Source organism: Bos indicus x Bos taurus, chromosome 3 (genome assembly GCF_003369695.1).
Source record: "Bos indicus x Bos taurus breed Angus x Brahman F1 hybrid chromosome 3, Bos_hybrid_MaternalHap_v2.0, whole genome shotgun sequence".
In the NCBI taxonomy this organism is placed as follows: Eukaryota; Metazoa; Chordata; class Mammalia; order Artiodactyla; family Bovidae; genus Bos; species Bos indicus x Bos taurus.
This window is the reverse complement of record NC_040078.1, coordinates 23,205,773-23,227,947: the sequence shown is the minus strand read 5'-3', so window position 1 is coordinate 23,227,947 and position 22,175 is coordinate 23,205,773. Positions and strand designations below refer to the sequence as shown.

At 40.2% G+C, this 22,175-nt stretch overlaps 1 protein-coding gene across 7 annotated transcripts in view; it reads left to right on the top strand.

Moving 5' to 3' along the window:
* Positions 1-2,636: 2,636 nt before the first annotated feature.
* Positions 2,637-22,175, top strand: part of PDE4DIP (phosphodiesterase 4D interacting protein) — a 238,549-nt gene continuing 219,010 nt past the window's right edge. For 4 of the 7 annotated variants that reach the window (XM_027535547.1, XM_027535530.1, XM_027535485.1 and 1 more), the window contains exon 1: positions 2,637-2,986. In XM_027535547.1, the coding sequence (XP_027391348.1) occupies positions 2,754-2,986 (233 nt within the window). In that variant the 5' untranslated portion in view covers positions 2,637-2,753. The remainder of the gene's footprint in view (positions 2,987-22,175) is intronic. The other 3 variants (XM_027535545.1, XM_027535481.1, XM_027535537.1) reach the window with 2 other exon arrangements.

Sequence of the window (22,175 nt, the reverse complement as noted above, 5' to 3'; positions counted from 1 at the left end):
CAGTTTGAAGGCATCAATTCTTCGGTGCTCAGCCTAATAGGATTAGAAGCCAGATTTCAGAGAATTAAGTGGTAAACAATGTATGTAAGTCAAGAGGCATAGACATCAAATGTATACAGTGTATGTAAGCAAACTGGTTATGAAGGGAAATGAGAGATATGGTGGTGGTTAGAGGGGGAAGGGAAATGGGAGATATGATAGAGTTTAGAGGAAGAAGTCTCTGTTTTAGGGATGAAGAAATGTGAACATGTTTATAGGCTCAGTATGGAGCTAACAGAAAAAGGGTGGCCAAAAAATATTAAGCCAACAAAAGATAATTAAGAATTTTCTAGTAGAGATGAGGATCTTCCAAGGTGGCTCAGTGGTAAAGAATCCGCCTGCCAAGCAGAAGACACAGGTTCAATCCCTGGGTCAAGAAGACCCCTGGGAGAAGGAAATGTCAACCCACTCCAGTATTCCTGCCTGGGAAATTCCATGGACAGAGGAGCCTGGCAGACTCCAGTCCAAAGAGTCAGAAAGGAGTTGCACATGACTAAGCAACTAAACAAGAACAAAAAGTAGAGATGAGAGTCATAAATGGCTTCAGTAAGATAGATTGGGGGGAAAATAAAGATTTGTAAAGATACAGATTAAGTTAGGTTTGAAAGAAAGAACGATGAGATACCTGATAGTGTCATTTTCTGGAAGCAGCTGGAATCATGATGGGAGAGACCACTTAAAGAAATAGTCAAGAAGTGGAATTAAAGACCGGATGAGTTGCATGAGGAAGATACATCTCTGATGATACCTAGTTTGGGGGCTCAAGCAACTTTGTGGATGGTAGTGTTGGAGTTAATAAACCAGAAGAATGAATAGCAGATTTTGGAGGAAAAAAATGACTTAAGAGATGTTCAGCTTTATTCTCACTGAGTTAATGATAATGACTATTGCCTATGAACCTTGGGATCCATACTACCCACTAAAAGATAAACCTTGTCCCTTTCAGGCCTTGCAAATTATAATGGGATTTTGTTTCTTGTTGTTTAGTCACTAAGTTATGTCCGACTCTTTTGTGACCCCATGGACTGTAGCCCGATAGGCTCCTGTGTTTATGGGATTCTCCAGGCAAGAATACTGGAGTGTGTTGCCATTTCCTTCTCCAGGGGATCTTCCCGACTCAGGGATAGAACCAACATCTCCTGCATTGGCAGGTGGATTCTTTACCACTGAGCCATCAAGGAAGCGCTACAATGGGATTGCTGCTGCTGCTAAGTAGCTTCAGTTGTGTCCGACTCTATGTGACCCCATAGACGGCAGCCCAGCAGGCTCCCCCGTCCCTGGGATTCTCCAGGCAAGAACACTGGAGTGGGTGGCCATTTCCTTCTCCAATGCATGAAAGTGAAAAGTGAAAGTGAAGTCGTTCAGTCGTCTCCGACGATTCTTCGGGACTCATGGACTGCAGCCTACCAGGCTCCTGTGCCCATGGGATTTTCCAGGCAAGAGTACTGGAGTGGGGTGCCATTGCCATGGGGTTACCTCCCTATAAACCCATCATAAAGCAAAAATATCTTGTCAAAAGGCATTTTGTATACCTAACTGACCAAACATCACAGCTTAGCCTAGACTGCCTTAAACATGCTCAGAACACCTAATCAGCCTACAGCTGGGCAAAATCATCTAACACAAAGCCTATTTTATAATAGTATTGAATATCTCATGTAATAATTTATTGGCTGTTATACTGAAAGTGAAAAACAGAATGGTTGTATGGGTACAGAGTGGTTATAAATGTACCTGACTGGGAGCCCAGCATCACCAGAGAGTATTACCCCATATCTCTAGTCCAGGAAAAGATCAAAATTCAAAATTCTAGATCTGGTTTCCACTGAACGCATCTCATGTTCACACCATGGTAAAGTCCAAAACTCATTAAGTAGAACCAGTAAGCTGAGACTGCTGATATAGAATGGTACAGTAGAAGCATTCTGCTTTGCTGGAGACTCAGTTTCCATTCTTAGAAAAGACTGGAATATAAGAAAATGGGTTTTCCGAACAAACATTGAGTGGAAGATTTATTTGATCAATGAACTTTTTTTTTAAACCATGAAAACACGCTTTTGATTTGATACCAGATACCAAGTTACATATATTTTACTATGAGCTCTTCATGGAAAATAGCAATCAGAAAGTCTCAATTGAAAGAAAAATTGAGGTTGTTTATGAGAAAGGTTTTTATAATAACTAAAGGGAAAATTGAAAAGAAAGAAGATTTTAAAAGAGAGAAAGAAGGCTAGACAACAAACCTAGAGAAGTAATGATTCTGAGGAGAGAATAATGTAAAATATAAGAGGGTGATGGATTTGGAGGGTGGAGGACAAAACCCAGGAAAATATGGAGAGGAGTGAGAGGAGAAAGTTTTTGAGGTTGGAAATTGAGGACAGTGACAATGGAGCAGATAGGAAGAACACAGAAAGGAGGTCTGGAAATGAAAAGCTCTCCAGGTTGAGGTAGTGGGTGGGAGAGAAGGGGGAGATGACAGAGGGTGCAGAGGCAGCGGCGAGTGTTTGTGGGAGAGGGACCGAGGCAATCTGGGCGGAGCAGGTGGCGGAGGCAGCGCGGAGGAGGCCTGGTCTTCCCAGGTCTGCACCGCGCCGGGGGCAGCTGGAGTGGATAGCATCCTCGCCGAGATGATGCGTCCTGGCAGTGCGGGAAGACCTTAGGAAAACCAAGCAAGGACGGTAACTAGGACTGGGCTGGTTAGGACCGGGAAATTCATGAAGAGGACTGACAGCGGGTCCTGCTGCCGCCGCCGCTGCGACTGCGGCTGCTGCTGCCGCGCGGTCCGCCGGGCGCACCACGCGCCCTACTGGTCCAGGGACGCGGCGCGAATCCCGCCGTCCTCGCGGCAGTCTCCCGGCCGGGAACGACGGCATCCCGAGCCGGCCGGGAGCTGGGCAGCAGCGGCCGAAGAGGAAGAGGCAGCCGCGGCAGCCGCACCCTGGATGAGGTGAGAGCACCGCGGGAGCCCCGGAGGCTGCAGACTGCGCCGGGAGTGGCGGCGCCCGAAGCGCTGGTGTAGGGGAACCTTCGCCTTTGGGGCTGGGAATCAGGGCTGGAGACTCGGGCGCTTCGGAGGGTTGACACAGAGTGACATTAGTTTGGAGAACGTTGAAGGGCATGGCTAGGGACTGGGGGATGATAGGGCTGGTGGCGGGGGCGGAGGGGGAGAGACAGTAGGGAGTTGCCTGGAAATACAGGTGTGGCGCTGGATTGGCGCTGGACTAAAGCATAGGAAACTCAGTCTCTACCCCTAAGGTCTTTGCTTAACGTGTAGTCTAGGGCTCCGTTGGCAGAGATGAGATTGAAGGCCGTGCCTGCTGGGTCAAGTCAAACAAGAGATGAACGCAGGATTCAGAAGGCCATGCCAGGTTGAAAGCACTAGGGAAGCTAAAAGAAGATAAAGGACCGGGAAATGCATGCGGGGGTACAGTTGAAAGCACTGCCTTATCTTATTCCTGCCCCGTCCTCCTCCCCGCCCCATCTTAGATACAGGCAGCAGGGTGGGGTAGTGATGGTTCCTTCTTCCTAGGCTCTCTTTTCCTGAAGAGCTGAGGCCCTGCCTGTTGGCTGGATGGATGATGCCTACCAGGACGAGCCCCACCTAAACCCAGTCACTTCCACTGGTCTGGCGTGGAAGACCCCACCCATTAGGCCCAAATTTTCTTAGCAGCAGCAGGATGAAAATCTGCCATATAATTTTTTTTTTTTTTTTTTGGACAAGAGACAGATTGTGCTGCTGACTTCTTGAAATAAATCTCTCCCTGTTGGAGCATCTTTAGCTTATACTTTAATGGGAAGCTAGTACTCATAAATCAAACTACAGGGCAATATTGATTTCAGCATGGAGGCTGCCATTAACTAACGGGGGGATCTGAAAAAAATTCATTTCTGTAGGCCTGTTTCCTATGCATAATATCAGAATTTGGGTCTTTTGAGTATTAATTACAGATCTGCATATTAATAGGATCTGTATTTTGTATTCAAGACTATGTGAATGAGGAAACAATTTATTCAGACACTTAATTGTGTTTATTCATTACACTGTTCATTGTTTATTTGGGAAAACTGAGTCAGGCTACTCAGTTAACAGTGCTTAAAGGAATCACAATTATGAAGAAATCCAGGATAAATTACTGCCTTGAAAGATGGAAAGAGGCAAGAAGTAGTCATTATTTGATTTTTTATAAAGTGGAATTTTAGCCCAAACATAATTTCTTTTTAAACATGCTCTACTGATGGTGTGTTGAATATTTTTCAACAATACTTTGGAAACTTGTTTAAAGCTTGAAACAAAAAATTAATCTGAATATATTTAAATTTTAAATTCTTCTTTACTATTTTATATATGCTAGGGTGAACACTTTTCATGAAAAGAAGCATTGTCATTGCAAAATTTTAAATGAGTCATGACTCTGTATCATAAACATGTGATTTTTCTGTCCTTCGTAACAAAAAATTTGTTGGGTTAGAATTAGGTTCTCTAAATTGTGGCTTAGAATTAGGTTCTCTAAATTGTGGCTTAATTGTTAAAATAGATGGATATGCTTTTGTTATTCCCTTAATAATTATTCATCTGACAGATCTCTACATTCATCTTAGTTGATGTGATGATGAACCTTGAAATGTTTTTAAACATTTCAGGAATGCCCTGAAGTCAGAAACTTCACTGAGGTTGATGCTACTGTGACCTCATTTAAAAATCAGATCTCCAGGAATGTGCAACATACTTTTAAAAACATACCTATCTTAGCTCTAGTACTAGAAGTTTATGAGTATTAGAGGCTTGCACTTAGGAGAAAGTATCTTTGGTATCCAGTTTTCTAACTCCCGATCAACTAAAAATGTAAGAAAGCAGCTCATTTTTTTAATATTTAAATTTATTTTTAATTGGAGGATAATTGCTTTACAATATTTTGTTGGTTTTTGCCATACATCAACATGAATCAGCCATAGATATATGTATGTTCCCTCCCTCTGGAACTCCCTCCCCCCCCCCCAGCCCCCACCCCACTCCACCCCTCTAGGTTGTCACAGAGCCAGTGATTTGAGCTCTGCTGTACAGCAAATTTCCACTGGCTATCTAATTTTACGTATGGGAATGTATGTGTTTCAATGCTACTGTCTCAATTCACCCCACGCTCTCCTTCCCTCACTGTGACCCCAAGTCTGTTCTCTATGTCTGCGTCTCCATTGCTGCCCTACAAATAGGTGCATCAGTAGCATCTTTCTAGATTCCATATATAAGCATTAGTATACGATATTTGTTTTTCTCTTTCTGTCTTACTTCACACTGTATAATAGGCTCTAGGTTCAGCCCCCTCATTAGAACTAACTCAAATGCACTCCTTTTTATGGCTGAGTAATAGTCCATTGTATATATGAAAGCAGCTCATTTTAATTCAGTATTTTTAAATCAAGCAATGATGGTAGACGTCAGTACAAAATTGGATGCAAACTACCCTGAGGTAGTTGAGAACCTATCATTCTAAACTCCGCTTACCTATGTAACTACAGTGTGGAATAAGTGTTATAATAGTAAGATGGACTATGGAAAATAAATAAATAAATGCAAAGATCTCTCCAAGGAAAGCTGACTCTGTCCCAAGAGATCATGCAAGGTGGTATTATTGTGCAAACTGTGCTTTAGTTGTTGAGTCTGTTTCTCAGACTGATTATTAAATTCATATGGCTACTATATAAAGCCAGGATGGCAAGTTACTAATTTACAATGAGGAGTCATCTTAGGGAACTAGGTCCTCTTTTTTTATGTCAGTGAGTTCTTTTGGCATACTTGCCACATTTGGAAGCCAAATTGTAATTAAAAGGTTGTTTGTGAAACTTGGATTTAGAATTGCTGTTTTGTGTGTGTGCTCAGTCGTGCCCGACTCTTTGCAACCCTATGGACTATAGCCCTCCAGGCTCCTCTATCCCTGGGACTTTTTAGGCAAGAATACTGGAGTGGGTTGCCATTTCCTGCTCCAAGCGATCCTCCTGGCCCAGAAATCAAACCTGCTTCTCCTGTTTCTCCTGCATTGGCAGGTGGATTCTTTACCTCTGAGCCACCTGGGAAACCCAAATTTAGAATCAGGAGAATTAATCAGTAAATTCTAAATTAAGGAAAAATAGCTTTGAACAGAGTATCAGAGGATACAAACGGGTTCTTTCTTCCCTGGATGGTGTCATTAAGGATCAACCTCTCTTCTTATGTGGACCTTCTTTTTTTATCTGACGTGCTAATATTTTCAGGTAATTGTTTGGTTTGGGAATCTTTATGTCTGTTTCAAGTGCCTGCACATTTCTGCTCTGAACCAGTTTGTCTTCACTGTTAAGTTTAAACTCCAAATGGCAAGGTGACTTTGCTTAGGTAAAAGTCATCATGGGGAAAGGGAAATGGGGTTGGGAGACATTGCTAAAGCCCCTATAAGCTGGTAATATGAACCACGTGGTTAATGGCGACTGGATACAGTGCTAAGAGGCAGAGAATTAGAGAGGGCTTCACACACACACACACACACACACACACACGAGATGAACTTTTTCTAGCCTAGCAAGATAAGGAAGCCAGAGTTGGGTGGGAAGTACATTTTAGCAGAGGGATATAAGTGGATGTATGGCCTTGGGAAAAAGGCCTTATTCAGGTGAGACCCATGCTGTGCTAGAACTTTTCTATGATGATTTAATTCAGATGTGACCCTCTTGCAATTGCACAACTATTTAAAAAAGAATTAAGTGAGTTGCCAGTGGATGGTAATGCGCTTTAATGTGCACTTGTTTTTGCCCCCTTTTAAAAAATTTTATTGAAGTGTAGTTGATTTACAATCTTGTGTTAATTTCTGCTGTACAGCGAAGGAACTATGTTTAATATTCTATAATGTGCACTTTTGAAGCCTAGCAGATTGCACATTCTAGGTGGATAGCCTGGAACCAGCAGACAACTGTCAGAGTTAAGGGTGAAGGATGGTGTCAGAGAAGGATCAGTGCATTTCTAACATCAAATGTCAGCCATTATGTCTCTTTAGCCATCTCTCTTTTTGTTTTTTTTTTTACTGCTTTATTGAGATATAATTGACATAGAATAAACCAGGCAAATTTAAAATGTACAATTTGAAAAGTTTATATATATTTATGCAGGTATATATTTGTGAAATATATATGTATGTATATATTTGTGAAAGCATTACATGTCCATCATCCTAAAGTTTTCTTCTGCCCTCTCATAATCCCTACCTTCCATCGCCTCCTGCCCCACTAACAGACAGGGAACCACTGATCCTTTTGTCACTACATGATAGCTTGCATTTTCTATAATTTTATATAAGTGGGATCATACAGTATGTATTCTTTGTTTTTGCCTGGCTTCTTTCACACACTTATTACTTAGTTATTTTAAGATTTATCCACGCTGTTGTAGGTAGTAATCATTCATTTTCTTTCATTGCTGAGAAGTATTCCATTGTATGGCTATGCCACAGTTTATTGATTCACTAACTGTTGGGTTGTTTCTGTAATGTGGCTATTGTGAATGAAGCTGCTATGAACATTTGAGTGCTAGTCTTTGTGTGTGCATATGCTTACATTTCTCTTGGATGAATTTCTAGGAGTAGAACAATAGGTAGATAGATGTTTAACTTTTTAAGAAATTGCAAAATTCTGTGTCAAAGGTATTTTACCTTTTACATTCCCAGTAGAGATGTATGAAGGTCCCTGTTTCTCCACATCCTTGTCAACATTTGTTACTGTCTTACTTATGGCCATTCTAGTAAATGTGAAATAGTATCTTAGATCTGCATTTCCCATTGACTACCGATGTTGAACATCTTTTCATGTGCTTTATTTTTATCTGTATATTTTTATGAAGTGTTTGTTGAAATTTTTTCCCATTTTAATGGAGTTGTTTGCTTTTTTATTGTAAAATTTGAGTTTTCTATTCCAAATACAAGTTTTATTATGTATGTACATTGTGAATATTTTCTCCCCATCTACAGTTTGTTTTTTCATTTTAGTAACAGTGTCTTTTGAAGGCCAGAAGTTTTAAAAAATTTGCTAAAGTAAGTCCAAAGTGTCACATTTTTCTTTAAAGATTTTGCTTTTAATGTTATTAATATAACTAAGAAACCATTACTTAACCCAAGGTCACAAAATATTCTCCTATGTTTTCTTCTAGAAGTTGCATAGTTTTATGTTTTACGTTTAGGTCTATGATCCATTTTGAGTTAACTTTTGTATATAGAACAAGGTTTTGATCAAGGTTCATTTTTTGCATATAGTGTTCTTTCAGCACTGTTTGTTAAGAAATCTATCCTTTCTCCATGAAATTGCCTTGATAGTTTTACTGAAATCAATTGACCCTGTATTTGTTGTTCAGTCATTAAGTCCTGTCCGACTCTGTGACCCCATGAACTGTAGCACACGAGGCTTCCCTGTCCTTCACCATCTCCTGGAGTTTGCTCAAATTCATGTCCATTGAGTCAGTGATGGCATCCAACCATCTCATCCTCTGTTGCCCCCTTCTCCTCCTGCCCTCAGTCTTTCCCAGCATCAGGGTCTTTTCCAGTGAGTCAGCTCTTTGCATCAGGTGGCCAAAGTATTGGAGCTTCAGCTTCAGCATCAGTCCTTCCAGTGAATACTCAGGGTTGGTTTCCCTTAGGATTGACTGGTTTGATCTCCTTGCTGTTCAAGGGACTCTCAAGAGTCTTCTTCAGCACCACAGTTCAAAAGCATCAATTCTTCAGTGCTCAACCTTATTTATGGTCCAACTCTTACACCTGTACATGACTACTGGAAAAAACCCGGTTTTGACTAGATGGACCTTTGTTGGCAAAGGGATGTCTCTGCTTTTCAACATGCTGTCTAGGTTTGTCATAGCTTTACTTCCAAGAAGCAAGTGTCTTTGAATTTCATGGCCATAGTCATTGTCCATAGTGATTTTGGAGCCCAAGAAAATAGTCTGTCACTGTTTCCACTTTTTCCATGGATATGTGACTGTATATCTGATTTTTCTATTCTATTCCATTGATCTTTGTGTCTGTCTTTGAGCCAATACTCTACTATTAATATCTTGATTACTATAGTTTTGTAAGTCTTGAGATAACGTAGTACAAATTCTCCAATTTCATTCTTCTTATTCAAAATTATTTGGCTGTTCTAGGTTCTTTGCATTTCCATATACATTTTAGATTCCAATTGTCAATACAGATAAAAAGTCTGCTGGGATTTGAATGGGATTGTACTGAAGTTTATATATTAATTTGGGGAGAATTGATATTTTTAACAATATTGAGTCTTCTGATCCATAACATGGTATATCTCTTCATTTATTTAGGTCCATGGTTCTCAAACAGGGACAGTTATGCCTCATAAAGGACATTTGACAGTGTCTGGACACATTTTTGATTATCCTAACTGCAGCAAAGGTGATTCTGGCATTTAGTAAATAGAAGTCAGGAATACTGGTTAACATCCTACATTGCACAGAGCAGTTCTAACAGTAAAGAACTATATGGCCTAAAACATCAATAATTAGTGAGGCTGTGAAATCCCCATTAAGTTCTTCTTTAATTTCTCTCAGCAATGTTTTATGTTTTTACTATATAGAATTTACACATCTTATGAGACATTTATCCTTGAATTCTTCATATTTGTAATTCTTTCATAAATGATAATGTCTTTAAAATTTCAATTTATGATTGTTTTTGCTAGTTTATATTGATTTTTATTGATTTTTAATAATTTTATTTGTTTATTCATTTTTGCCTGTGCTGAGTCTTCATTGCTGCATGGGCTTTTTCTCTAGTTGTGGGAGCAGTGGTTGCTCTCTAGTTGCGGTACATAGGCTTCTCATTGAGTTGGCTTCTCTTGTTGCAGAGCACAGGCTCTAGGGCTCTCGGGCTTCAGTAGCTGTGGCATGTGGGCTCAGTGGTTGCAGCTCCTGGGCTCAGTAATTCCAGCTCCTGAGCTCTAGAGCACCGGCTCAATTGCTGTGGCGCATGGGCTTATTTGCTCCATGGCATATGGAATCTTCCTGGACCAGGGATCAAACCCGTGTCTCCTGCATTGGCAGGCAGAGGCAGATTCTTACCACTGAGCCATCAGGGAAGCCCTATATTGATTTTTGTATACTGATCTTAAATCCTGTAGCTTTGCTAAATTCATTGTTTAGTTATAGTAGATTTTTTTTGGTAGATTCTGTAGAATTTTATACATAAAACTTATGTCATCCACACAAAGAGAGGAAGAGGAAAGGAGGGAGAGAAAGAGTTTTATTTCTTTCTTTCCAATCTCTATGTCTTTTATATATTTATTTATTTTGCCTTATTGCACCAGCTAGCACCTCTAGCACAAAGTTGAATTGAAATAGTAAAAGCAAACATACTTTGCCTTGTTCCTGATCTTAAGAAGAAGTATAATGTCACCTATAAGTTTTTCATAGGCACTTTTCATCAGATTGAGGAAGTCCCCTTCCATTCATAATTTTCTGAGAGTTTTCACTAGGAATGGATGTTTGATTTACATATGAATGAGATGCTATGTAATGTTTCTTTTTTATTTTTGATTAATATGATAAATTACATTGATTCTTTTAAGAATGTTAAAATTAACATTGAGATCCTGGAATAAATGCCACTATGTCATGATATATTATCCTTTCTATATTGTTGGATTAGAGCTGCTAAAATTTTGTTAAGAATTTTTGCATCTATATTCAGGGGGGATGTTGGTTTGTATTCTTCACGTTGTCTGGATTTCATATAAGAATAATTTTTTCCTCATAAAATGAGTTTGGAAGTAGTCCTTCTTCTTCAATTTTTGGGGGAGAGTTTGTGTAGAGCTGGCATTATTTCTTCCTTAAATGTCTGATGAACTTCTAAGGAAAATTATTAGCATAATGTCTTCAAGCTTCATCTGTGTGGTAGCAGCATGTGTCAGAACTCTGTTCTTTTTTAAGGCTGAACAATATACCATTATATGCATGTATCATATTCTGTTTATCCATTGATTTGCTGATGGACATCTGGGTTGTTCCATATTTGGCCATTTTGGCTATTCCACATTTGCTATGTTGGCCTTCCCAAATTGCTAGTTTTACTTCAACTTAGGGAGATGACCAGGCTCTGCCTTGATTCCCTCTCTTATCATTGCCAACTATAAACTTTCTCTAAGAAGTAAACTAGGGCACTTGTGTGCTTCACTTCTTTGGTTTATCTTTTCTGGGATCACTATCTGTGTTGCCTAATATCCAGTGTCTGAAAATCTTTCTTTCATATATTTTGTCCAGGTTTTCAGTTATTCCCATCAGACTTGTGTGGTAATAAATATGTGCACTGTTACTTCATGCTGTTTGGAAGTAAAATTGTCTTTCTAGTTATCTTTTAAATTGCATTTTTCAGCTCTGGCTACACATTGGAATTATCTAGGGAGGTTTAAAAAAAACTGAGGTACAGGCTCCACTCTAGACCAGTTAAATCAGACTCCTTCGGACTGAGGTCCTAACCTCATGTACAAAAGCACTCATGTACAGCAAGTTTAGAGAACCACTGAATTAAGCAAATAAAAAATAAATTGTGTTCTGTCACTCCAACCAAGACAAAAGGTGGTTGGGTTTTTGTTTTTGTTAAGCAGTGTGGAGCTGTAGAATGTTTTAAAGCAGGACATGGATGTTTGTAGATCTTTGTTTTCGAACTGTAAGTGTGGTGGCTGTATGGGAGGGGAGGTGAAGTGGGCTGACTGAAAAGACGGGATAACGAAGAAGCTGTTACGAATGGTTTGGGGTCTGAGGTTATGAGCTCTGAACTTAGTGGTAGTAGGAACAGTGAAGAAGGGATAAATTTGAGAATTTCTGAGGTAGGATTGATGGCACTTGTTAATCAATGAAGTATGGGAAATGAAGAAGAGAAAGGAAACAAAGAATTACTCTTAAATTTCTAGGTCAACTATGGAATGATTACTAATGTCAGGTACTGAGGGATAATGTGGTATGAAAAGTAGATATCAGGGAAATGAATTGCTTTCATGTGGGACATCCAGAAGGAGATGCCTTACAGAACTGTCTCCTGACCACTAAATTTTTCTGAAGCATAAAAGAGAAAAAACATTTAAGAGTATATCTTTTGAGTGTGTTGTATGATTTTGAACAGATGTTCAAACAGATGTATCTTTCTGCTTTTATCTGATTTAGGTTAATATTAAAATCTATTTGCGTTTCTTAAGCATATATTAGTTTACATGAGAGTAAAGTTGATATCTCCTAGGTGACAAGATATCACATCAAGGATTGTTGCAGACATTTGTTTCTCTTTTTCTTTCTTTTTTTTTTTTTTGGCTCTTTTATTTTTTGGTGGGGAGATGTTGATTCACTCCTCCTTTACTTGGACAGTAACCCTCCATTTCCTTTGGAGAATTACCTCTTCTTTGCTATTGCTTTATTAAAGTTTTGATGGAACATTCTGCCCTCTTCTAGATAGATGAGGGTAATGATACCCACAGTAGTACAACCTAACTCTCTACATTAACATCGTGTCTTCATGGAGCAAGACAAGAGTGGAAAAAATGGTTGGGACCAATGGGTTCTTACTGCTTCCCCTACTTCTGTCCCTTCTGAACCTGTTTTTTTTTTTTTTTTAGTTTCAACTGTTCTGTTGATTCTCTAGGTCTCCCCTTTCAGTATTGTCTTTTTAGAAACTGAATTTAGCCAAATTTAGTTCATTCATCTTTTAAAAAATTATATTCAATGTCAGGCATAATTCTAGATGCTAGAATAGAATGAAGAATAAGATTATCTGATAAAGGCTCTACCCTCACAAGCTTAAGTTTAATGAAGCTGTATCAGGACTGGTGAGGAGATAGATAGTAAACAAGTAAATAAATATACAAATAAAGTGATTTAAAAGATAAATAAAATTAAGCCATTGGCTAGAAAGGAACTGAGGCAGATGTTGTTGTTTAGTTGCTATGTTGTGTCCAACTCTTTGTGATCCCTGGACCGTAACCCACCAGGCTCCTCTGTCCCTGGGATTTTGCAGGCAAGAACACTGGAGTCACTATTTCCTTCTCTAGAGGATCTCTCTAACTCAGGGATAGAACTTGGCGGGCAGATTCTTTACCACTGAGCCACCAGAGAAGCTCCAAGAGGCAGACAATGGGAGAACTGCAATTGTAAAACTCCTAAGGTAGAAATAACTTGTTATGCTTGAGCAACACAAAGAAGACCAGGGCAGCTGGAACATGTTAAACAAAAAGGAAAATGGCAAGAAGATAAGGGAGAAGAAGTGGGCTGGGTTAGGTACATGAGACCTTGTAGGCCATAATAAGAAGTTGATTTTATTCTAAGGACATTGGGAAACCAGGAAGCAGGAGCATTATATGATCTGGAAAATGTTTTAAAATATCGCTCTGCTATTGCAATACAGACTTTAGGAGTGAAAGAGTGCTCCTAACAGTAGAAGCAGGAAGGGAGCTCTGAAAACTATTCTAGTAAATGGTATAGATATAAGAAAATGGTGATTTAAATCATGGTAGCAGCAGTGGAGCTGATAAGAAGTGAACAGACAGGGTTCTTCAGGAGTCTCCTGAAAGTGGCAGCCTTCCTCATGATGAAACTTGAAGGAGAATGTAGGTCTGGGACTTCTGGCAGACACCTTGCTAAACTTTTCAGACACTGAGAAGAAAGCTAGCACAGAAAGCAATTGAGAGGAGGGGAGGGAAAACCCCTTATTGGAGTCTCTGTATTAAGCTGTATTTGAAACCTCTGGTCGAGGTTTTTGCCAAACCTCAGTTGAAGTTTTCCCCCCCATCAGCATGAGGGTGGTGGTGGTTAGGTGAGGGGACAAAAGGATGGTGGTCATGCCCTCGGAGGAGACGCTTTGTTGTTGTTCAGTTGCTCAGTCGTATCCGACTCTTTGCTACCGCGTGGACTGCAGCACCCCAGGCTCCCCCATCCATCACCATCTCCTGGAGCTTGCTCAAACTCATGTCCATTGACTTGGTGATGCCATCCAACTATCTCATCCTCTGTTGTCCCTTTCTCCTCCTGTCTTCAATCTTTCCCAGCATCAGGGTCTTTTCTAATGAGTCAGCTCTTTGCAGCAGGTGGCCAGAGTATTGGAGCTTCAGCTTCAGCATCAGTTCTTCATGATGCTTCATAAATATTCTGGATTGACTTCCATAAGGATTGACTGGTTTGATCTCCTTGCATTCCAAGGGACTCTCAAGCGTCTTCTCCAACACCACAGTTCAAAAGCATCAATTCTTTGGGGCTCAGCTTTCTTTAAAGTCAACTCTCACATCCATACATGACTACTGGGAAAACCATAGTTTTGACTATACAGACCTTTGTCAACAAAGTAATGTCTCTGCTTTTTAATATGTTGTCTAGGTTTGTCATAGCTTTTCTTCCAAGGAGTAAGAGTCTTTTAATTTCATGGCTGCAGTCACCATCTGCCGTGATTTTGGAGCCAAAGAAAATACCTTGTATAATATTAAAAAATCCCTTCCCAGAAGGTTGCATATGTTAACCAGTTCTTGGTGGAAGGGTGTAGCAGGCAGGGAAATAGTTGCCTCAGGATACTACAACCTCTTCTAATTACTTGCTCTCTCAGTCTTGTTTGCCAGAGCAACCTCATAAGTATAGGGTTTGTACTTGATCTCAAATGGGTTCCAAACAGCATCCTGTGATTTAGATGTTTGATCACTAATGTCTATGGCAGCAGCATTATCATTGTTTCATTACTACATGTGTAATGTTGTTATTAATAATATTTGTTGAGTAGTGGCTACGTACCAGCATTATACGTATCTTAAGCAACATATAATCATAATCTCATTTAATCCTCACTACAATTCTGTGAGAAAGATGCTATTATTATCCCTGCTCTTTTTTAGAAAGGTTAAATATTTTGACAAGATCACACAGTTAAAAAATGGTAGTGGTGGTGCTCAATTGGCAGGTGCTAAATTTTTTTTTGTTCATCTTGTATGCTTTAAAATCTCCTTCCTTTTAATGATCCTTGATCTGCTTTTCCTTAAAAAAAAATCAACGCAAACAAAAGCAACAGAAAGCCTTTGGTAGAGCTTAGACAAACATGGTTCCGTCTCCAAATTAGCATAACAAGTGTGAAGTGTCATCTGTTTTAAAATAATAACCTGCATTACTAAAATCTGACCTTGCAAGGATTTGCTTTCAGTTCAAATGGCAAAATGCTTGCAGGTCAACACAGAGAAATGAATGACCTGTTTACAACAAAACACCATACCTAGACATGAGCTAGAGTCTATCAAAAAGCATCAGATAGCTTCATATTCAGGTTAATAAAATTGGGTGAATTGCACATTTCAAAAGAGAATCTGGGACACTGGGCAAATAACAAAGACTTCGAGCAAACTGGGCTCACTGCCCAGAACAGTGGGCACATGTGTTCACATAATGGCGGGCTTTTGTCCACTGTGTGTGTGTTCATGCACACCCACATTCAATCATGCAACATTTGCTCAGAGAAAGTAGGGCCAATAACAGAAATGCTAACATGAACAAGTGACCTCAGTGTACAGACAGAAGCAGTGCCATATTTTGGCATCCTTTTAGTCTCCACAGTATTCCAATCCACACCTTTTTGCCTCATTGCTGTGTAAATCTTGACTTTGAAATCACTAACTAAATATTGAATATAAAATGTACAGATTTATTGTTGTCTCAATAAGAAGAGTTGTCATGAGTTTCACATATTTTCTAAAAGAAGAAAAGAGTCTGCTTAGTGTATTCTATAGAATACACAAAATATATGATCCTACAAAAGAACTACTTACCATTTCCTTCATTTTCGCCATAAATCTCCTTTCCAGTTGTATAGCCTTAAATAAGGGCTCTGAATTCTTTGTCCTTCCTTACTGTAAGAAGAATAATAGCTTCTTTGTGAATGAAAGGGCTGGATCTCTAACTCTGCAGCATGACCTAGGATTGAGGGAAGGTTCAGGACTACGCATTGATGCATAGACAACCACTCCAAAACTTAGGATCTGTGATGGTTAATTTTATGTGTCAACTTGACTGGATCACAAGGTGCCCAGATGTTGGGCTAAACATTATTTCTGGGTGAGTCTGTGAGGGTGTTTTTGGATATAATCAGTATTTGAAATCAGTAGACTGAGTAAAGCAGATTGCCTCCCCCACAATGTGGGTGGGCACCATCCCATCCACTGAGAACCTAAACAGAACAAAAAGATGGAGGAAGGGGGAATTTTCTCTCTCTCTCTCTCTCTCTGCCTGACTACTGAGCAGAGTCCCTAGGCCTGGGACTTACACAGTGGGCCCTCTAACTCTCAGAACACCACTATCAGATTTCTTGGGTTTCCAGCTTCCAGACAGCAGATACTGGGATTTCTCAGCCTCTGTAATAATGTGAGCCAAACATTTATAAGAAATCTCTTTATAATACCAAGAGTGTGATTACCAAGGATTATTGGGGGCCCTCTTGGAGATTGCCTACCACAGTCTGCATCTCTTACCTGAACTTCTGGAAATTGGAGCAACAACAGGGTTTATACCTTCCATTCCTTCTTTTTGGAATGAGACTGTTACAAATGAAGCACAAAAAAGTCAAGGAGAAGTGTAGCCAGAGTTGAGGCTGAAGACTATACCAAGCTATGTATGTCATGTTAAAGATTTTTGACTGTATCCTCAGAACAAGAAAAACCTCGGACTTGGCTCACACAGTCAGCTCTCCCAGCACCCCTGGCAGATATTGCTGGCAATGACTGGTTCTGTCTCTGCCTTCCCTAAAAGAAAACCAGACACAGAGTCTGGCCCTAGGTGAAGGGACTGTTGAGAACCTGATAAATGGTTCACTTCTCCAGGCTAAGTTTCAGAGCTAGGCAAGCTGTATGAAGGACATGCACATGCCTGGTGCCGACAGAAGGCCTAGAAGGAAACATAAATTTTGAAGCAGGTCAGGTGTAAGATCACTCATAGGGGAATGTTGGTGACTGTGAAAACCTGGACCTTTTATGTCCCAGCTAATGGCCCACAAGGGATTAATACATTGTAAGGCTGATTCTGTAAGATAGGTTCTGCCAGCAGGGGGCGCCTGTAGGTGCTTTGCACTGTTGCTGCATCAGGTCTGGTACTCATGGGTGAGCAGCTCTTGCCAAAGGAGTTGTTGAATCACAAAGTTGTGTCCGAGTCTTTGTAACTGAATGGGTTGCAGAACGCCGGTCTTCCCTGTCCTTCACTATCCTCCAGAGTTTGATGAAGTGTCCTAAAGCAGCTGGAATTCACTGTAGCCTTTATGAGGATGTCACATGGCTACTTTGATTTCCGGAGCCAACAGCACTTCATGTGACAGGAAGACTAAAGGTGAGGCAGGTTTGGCTTCTGAGTTGAGTGGACAGGTACCTCAAACTGAGGCCTGGTGCTCAAGGTTTTCTAAAAGCATAGGTTCTTGAAAATTCCATTCTGGTTAAATTAGCAGCAACTAATGAGGTAAACTGTTCTTTTTTTCCCCTCTTCCAACAGCTCCCTTTCTCATCTGTTCTGCCATTTCCCTGATGCCCTATAAAACAGAAAAGTTCCATTGAGCCTTGAAATTATTTGGCAAGGTGGTTGCAAGAGCTGGCCTTGGCTCATATAATCGCTTTTGCCCTGTGGTGTCTTAGAGGTCCCACCCGATGTCTGGCAGTTCATTAATGCACAGAGAGATACTGACAACAGGGTCAGCAGAACACAGCACTAGAGAGTATAAGTTTAGCTCTTGTCACACCATCTGGGATGAACCACAGGGAAGCAAGTGAAGCACTCACTCCCAGGATCATGCAAATGTGGGAGTAGATCCTGTCTTTATTTAAGATTTTGACATCTTATTCATTATGGATTTTTTGTGATAATTTGGTTTTTTAAAATATTGTCCTTAAACATTGCATTTGTCGTGATTGCTGAGCTCTGGTCATCTTTTAAAATTTGCACCACAGGTGAGTACCCCTCCCCTCACCTTAAGTCCAGCCCTGAATACCTTCACAGTTTTATATCAAAAGCTTGAACCAGTTAATCAGTCCATCAGCACCAGGACCTTCTGGCCTTGATTTCTCCCTTCCCTTAAGTCTTGAGAACACAATGAAGCCAACAAATAGAGAATACAATAATTCTTTTCTTTGTATCACAACTTTTGATTTAGAGTCAGCTAGCAATTTAGGTCACTGGTTCATTTCCAGCTAGAAGGACTTGGTGTGATCTTTGCTTCCCTCGTGGCTCAGATAGTAAAGAATATGCCTGCAATGTAGGAGACCCAGCTTCAATCCCTGGGTTGGGGAGATCCTCTGGTGAAAAGAATGGCTGCCTACTCCAGTATTCTTGCCTGGAGAATTCCATGGACAGGAGTGGGCTACAGTCCATGGGGTCACAAAGACTCAGACACAACTGAGTGACTAACACACAGTATTTCTATACCTAATGGTATATCACAGACCTAGCCTAAAAAATGGGAAATGCTTTTGTTATTTAAAGATTATTTTCATTGAAAGGAATAATAGTGGTTAGTATTGAGTGTGCTTCTTGTTTTACTAAACTGATATGATCTAGAATGCAATTAAAAAATTTTTTGTATTGGGGTACAGCCATTTAACAAACAATGTTGTGATAGTTTCGAGTGAACAGCGAAGGGACTCAGCTATATATACGTGTATCCATTCCCCCTCAGGCTCCCTCCCATCCAGGCTGCCACAGAGCATTAAGCAAAGTTCCATGTGCTGTACAGTAGGTCCTTGTTGGTCATCCATTTACAATATAGCAGTGTGTGCATGTCCATTCCAAACTCCCAAACTGTCTCTTTCCCTAGTCCTCACACCCCCAACCATAAGTTCCTTCTGTACGTCTGTGCATCTGTTTCTGTTTTGTTAAGTAAGTTCATTTGTGTTATTTCTTTTTAGAGTCCACATATGAAGGATGTCATACGATATTTCTTCTTGTCTCTGACATACTTCACTCAGTAAGACACTGTCTCGGTCCATCCGTGTGGCAGAGAGTGGTTTTATTTCATTCTTTCTAAGGACTGAATAATATTCCACTGTCTGTATGTACCACATCTTCTTTATGCATTCTTCTGTCAATGGACATTTAGGTTGCTTCTCAGTTATTGTAAACAACGCTGCAATGAACATTGGGGTACATGGATCCTTTCAGATTATGCTTTTCTCTGGATATATGCCCAGGAATGGGATTGCAGGGTCATATGATAGCTCTATTTTTAGTTTTTAAGAAACCTTCATACTGTTCTCTATAGTGGCCATACCAATTTATGTTCCCACCAACAGGGTAGGAGGGTTCCCTTCTTTCCACACTCTCTCCAGCATTTATTATTTGTGTATTTTTTGGATGATAGCCATTTGGCAGGTGTGATATCTCATTGTAGTTTTGATTTACATTTCTCTAATAATTTGTGGTGTTGAGCATCTTTTCATGTGCCTAATGGTCATCTGTATGTCTTCCTTGGAGCAATGTCTATTTTGATCTTCTGCCCATTTTTTGATTGGGTTGTTTGTTTCGATGCTGTTAAGTGTCATGAGCTGTTTGAAAATTGTGGAGACTAATCCCTTGTTGGTAACATCGTTTGCAAATATTTTTTCCCAGTCTGTGGGTTGTCTTTTCATTTTTATTGTTTCATTTGCTATGCAAAAGCTTATGGGTTTAAGTGGGTCCCAGTTGTTTAGTTTTGCTTTTATTTCCTAGAATGGGATTAACTTTTACAGCCACTCTACTTATTTGAACTTTGTAAGGATGAAGGACTGTGGAGGTATGCTCATTTTATGTCTAGGATTGCCAGATATTTGATGTTGAACTTCACAGCTCAGTATCTTGGCTTCTTAAATGGTAAGATGAAAATTAAAACAAAAGTGCATACACAAATGAGGGATTTTTCTCATTAAAATTTTTTTCTTGATTGTATGAGGCTTTCTGAGGCTTTATCTCAATATTTTTGAACCCTTGCCAGCTGGAAGAAAGGACAAACAGCTGGTCTAAATTGCCAAGAAATTGACTTCCGTAGTTCTAAGTGTAGAAGAGGGAATTTGTCTTTGTTGTATATTTCGCCTTTGTCCTGGGAGTGATGTTTTGATGAGTCCTCTTGGTTGTGCAAATTTGAACCAAATAGCTATCAGGGAGAGCTCCTGATTTTAACTAAGTAACTCAAGGCAAATATGTCAATCAGATTCTGTTTAATGGTGACAAAAGTTGACCTGGGAGAGGTGGAATATTCTTTTACATAGTAACAGCGATAATAAGTTTAGTTATTCTTAGGATATGCATGCAGAGAAGGCAACGGCGTCCCACTCCAGTACTCTTGCCTGGCAAATCCCATGGACGAAGGAGCCTGGTGGGCTGCAGTCCATGGGGTCGCTAAGATTCGGACACGACTGAGCGACTTCACTTTCACTTTTCACTTTCATGCATTGGAGAAGGAAATGGCAACCCACTCCAGTGTTCTTGGCTGGAGAATCCCAGGGACGGGGGAGCCTGCTGGGCTGCCGTCTATGGGGTCGCACAGAGTCGGACACGACTGAAGCGACTTAGCAGCAGCAGCAGCAGCAGCAGCAGGATATACATGACTTCCCAGGTGGCTCAGTGGCAAAAGAATCCACCTGCCAAGCAGGAGACACAGGTTCAATGCCTGGGTCAAGAAGATCCCCTGGAAATGGAAATGGCAACCTACTCCAATATTCTTGCCTGGGAAATCCTATGGACAGAGTGGCCTGGTGGGCCACAGCCCATGGGGTTGCAGAGGTGGAATGGGACTGAGCAACTAAACAGCAGCAATACGAGATACACACTGAAATATTAGGGATGAAGAGTCTGCATCTTTCATATGTCTCATTAGTAACTGTGTTGCAGGGGAGAGAGAGAAAAACAAATGTGGTAAATGTTAACAATTGGTGAATCTGGTGAAGGATTTATATCACTTCATTGTACTATTTTTGCAACTTTGCCATATGTTCAAATTTTTAAAAAATTTTCTCAAAATGGAAAGTTTTAAAAACTGATTCATGTTGTAGATAAATGTTTATACACATATATGAAAATGTATATATACATATATATGAAACATAACAGGGCTTCCTTGGTGGTTCAGATGGTAAAGAATTTGTCCCCTGGAAAAGGGAATGGCTATCCACTCCAGTATTCTTGCCTGGAGAATTCCATGGATAGAGGAGCCTGGCAGGCTATAGTCCATAGGGTCGCAAAGAGTTGGACACGACTGAGCTACTAACACTAATACTTAGCTGTAGTAGCAACATGAAACATAGGCTTCCCAAGTGGCTCAGTGGGTAAAGAATCCGCCTGCAATCCGGGAGACCCAGGAGACACGGGTTTGATTCCTGGGTTGTCAAAATCCCTTGGAGGAGGCATGGCAACATACTCCAGTGTTCTTGCCTGAAGAATCTCATGGTTGAGGAGCAGGCTACAGTCCATAGGGTTGCAAAGAGTTGGACACGATTGAAATGCCATATGTTTAAAATTTTTTTAAATTTTCTCAAAATAGAAAGTTTTAAAAGCTGATTCATGTTGTAGATAAATATGTATACACATATATGAAAATATATATACATGTGTGTGTGAAACATAACATATATGTTTGTTTGTTATATATGTTATGGGATTGTTAGTGTCTGCCAGAATTTTAAAGCTAGAGAAATCCACCTTGGTCACTTGGGGGACAAGCTAGTAGATGGCGTGATATGAGAAACAAGAACAGGGACCATAGCTGTTTGGCGGCCTTGTCCTTAGCAATATGCTTTCTAATTCAGAATCCAATCTGAGCTCTAAACCAGAATCATCACTGCCTTTAGTTATAACCTCCATGGATTTTTTAAGCAGCCTAGGTTGCCTGATACATGCTCCTTGGCCTTGGACTGGAGCTCCTTGTCCCATCCTGGTAAATGATCAGGTTTTAGTGATGGTGCAGTTGTCATGAATGCCTTGAAAACTATTTGATTAATTTATTCCTCTATTGTTTCTGGCTCCAGAAATTTATTAACTCTCACATCAGTCCCTTCCATTTTTAAGGCCCAATATCTACGTTCAAAGCAAAGCAAAGTATCCAGTTAATTCGTACAAGTCTTTCTTCAGTGTTCCAACCCCCTTTTTCCTAGAAATTTATGTA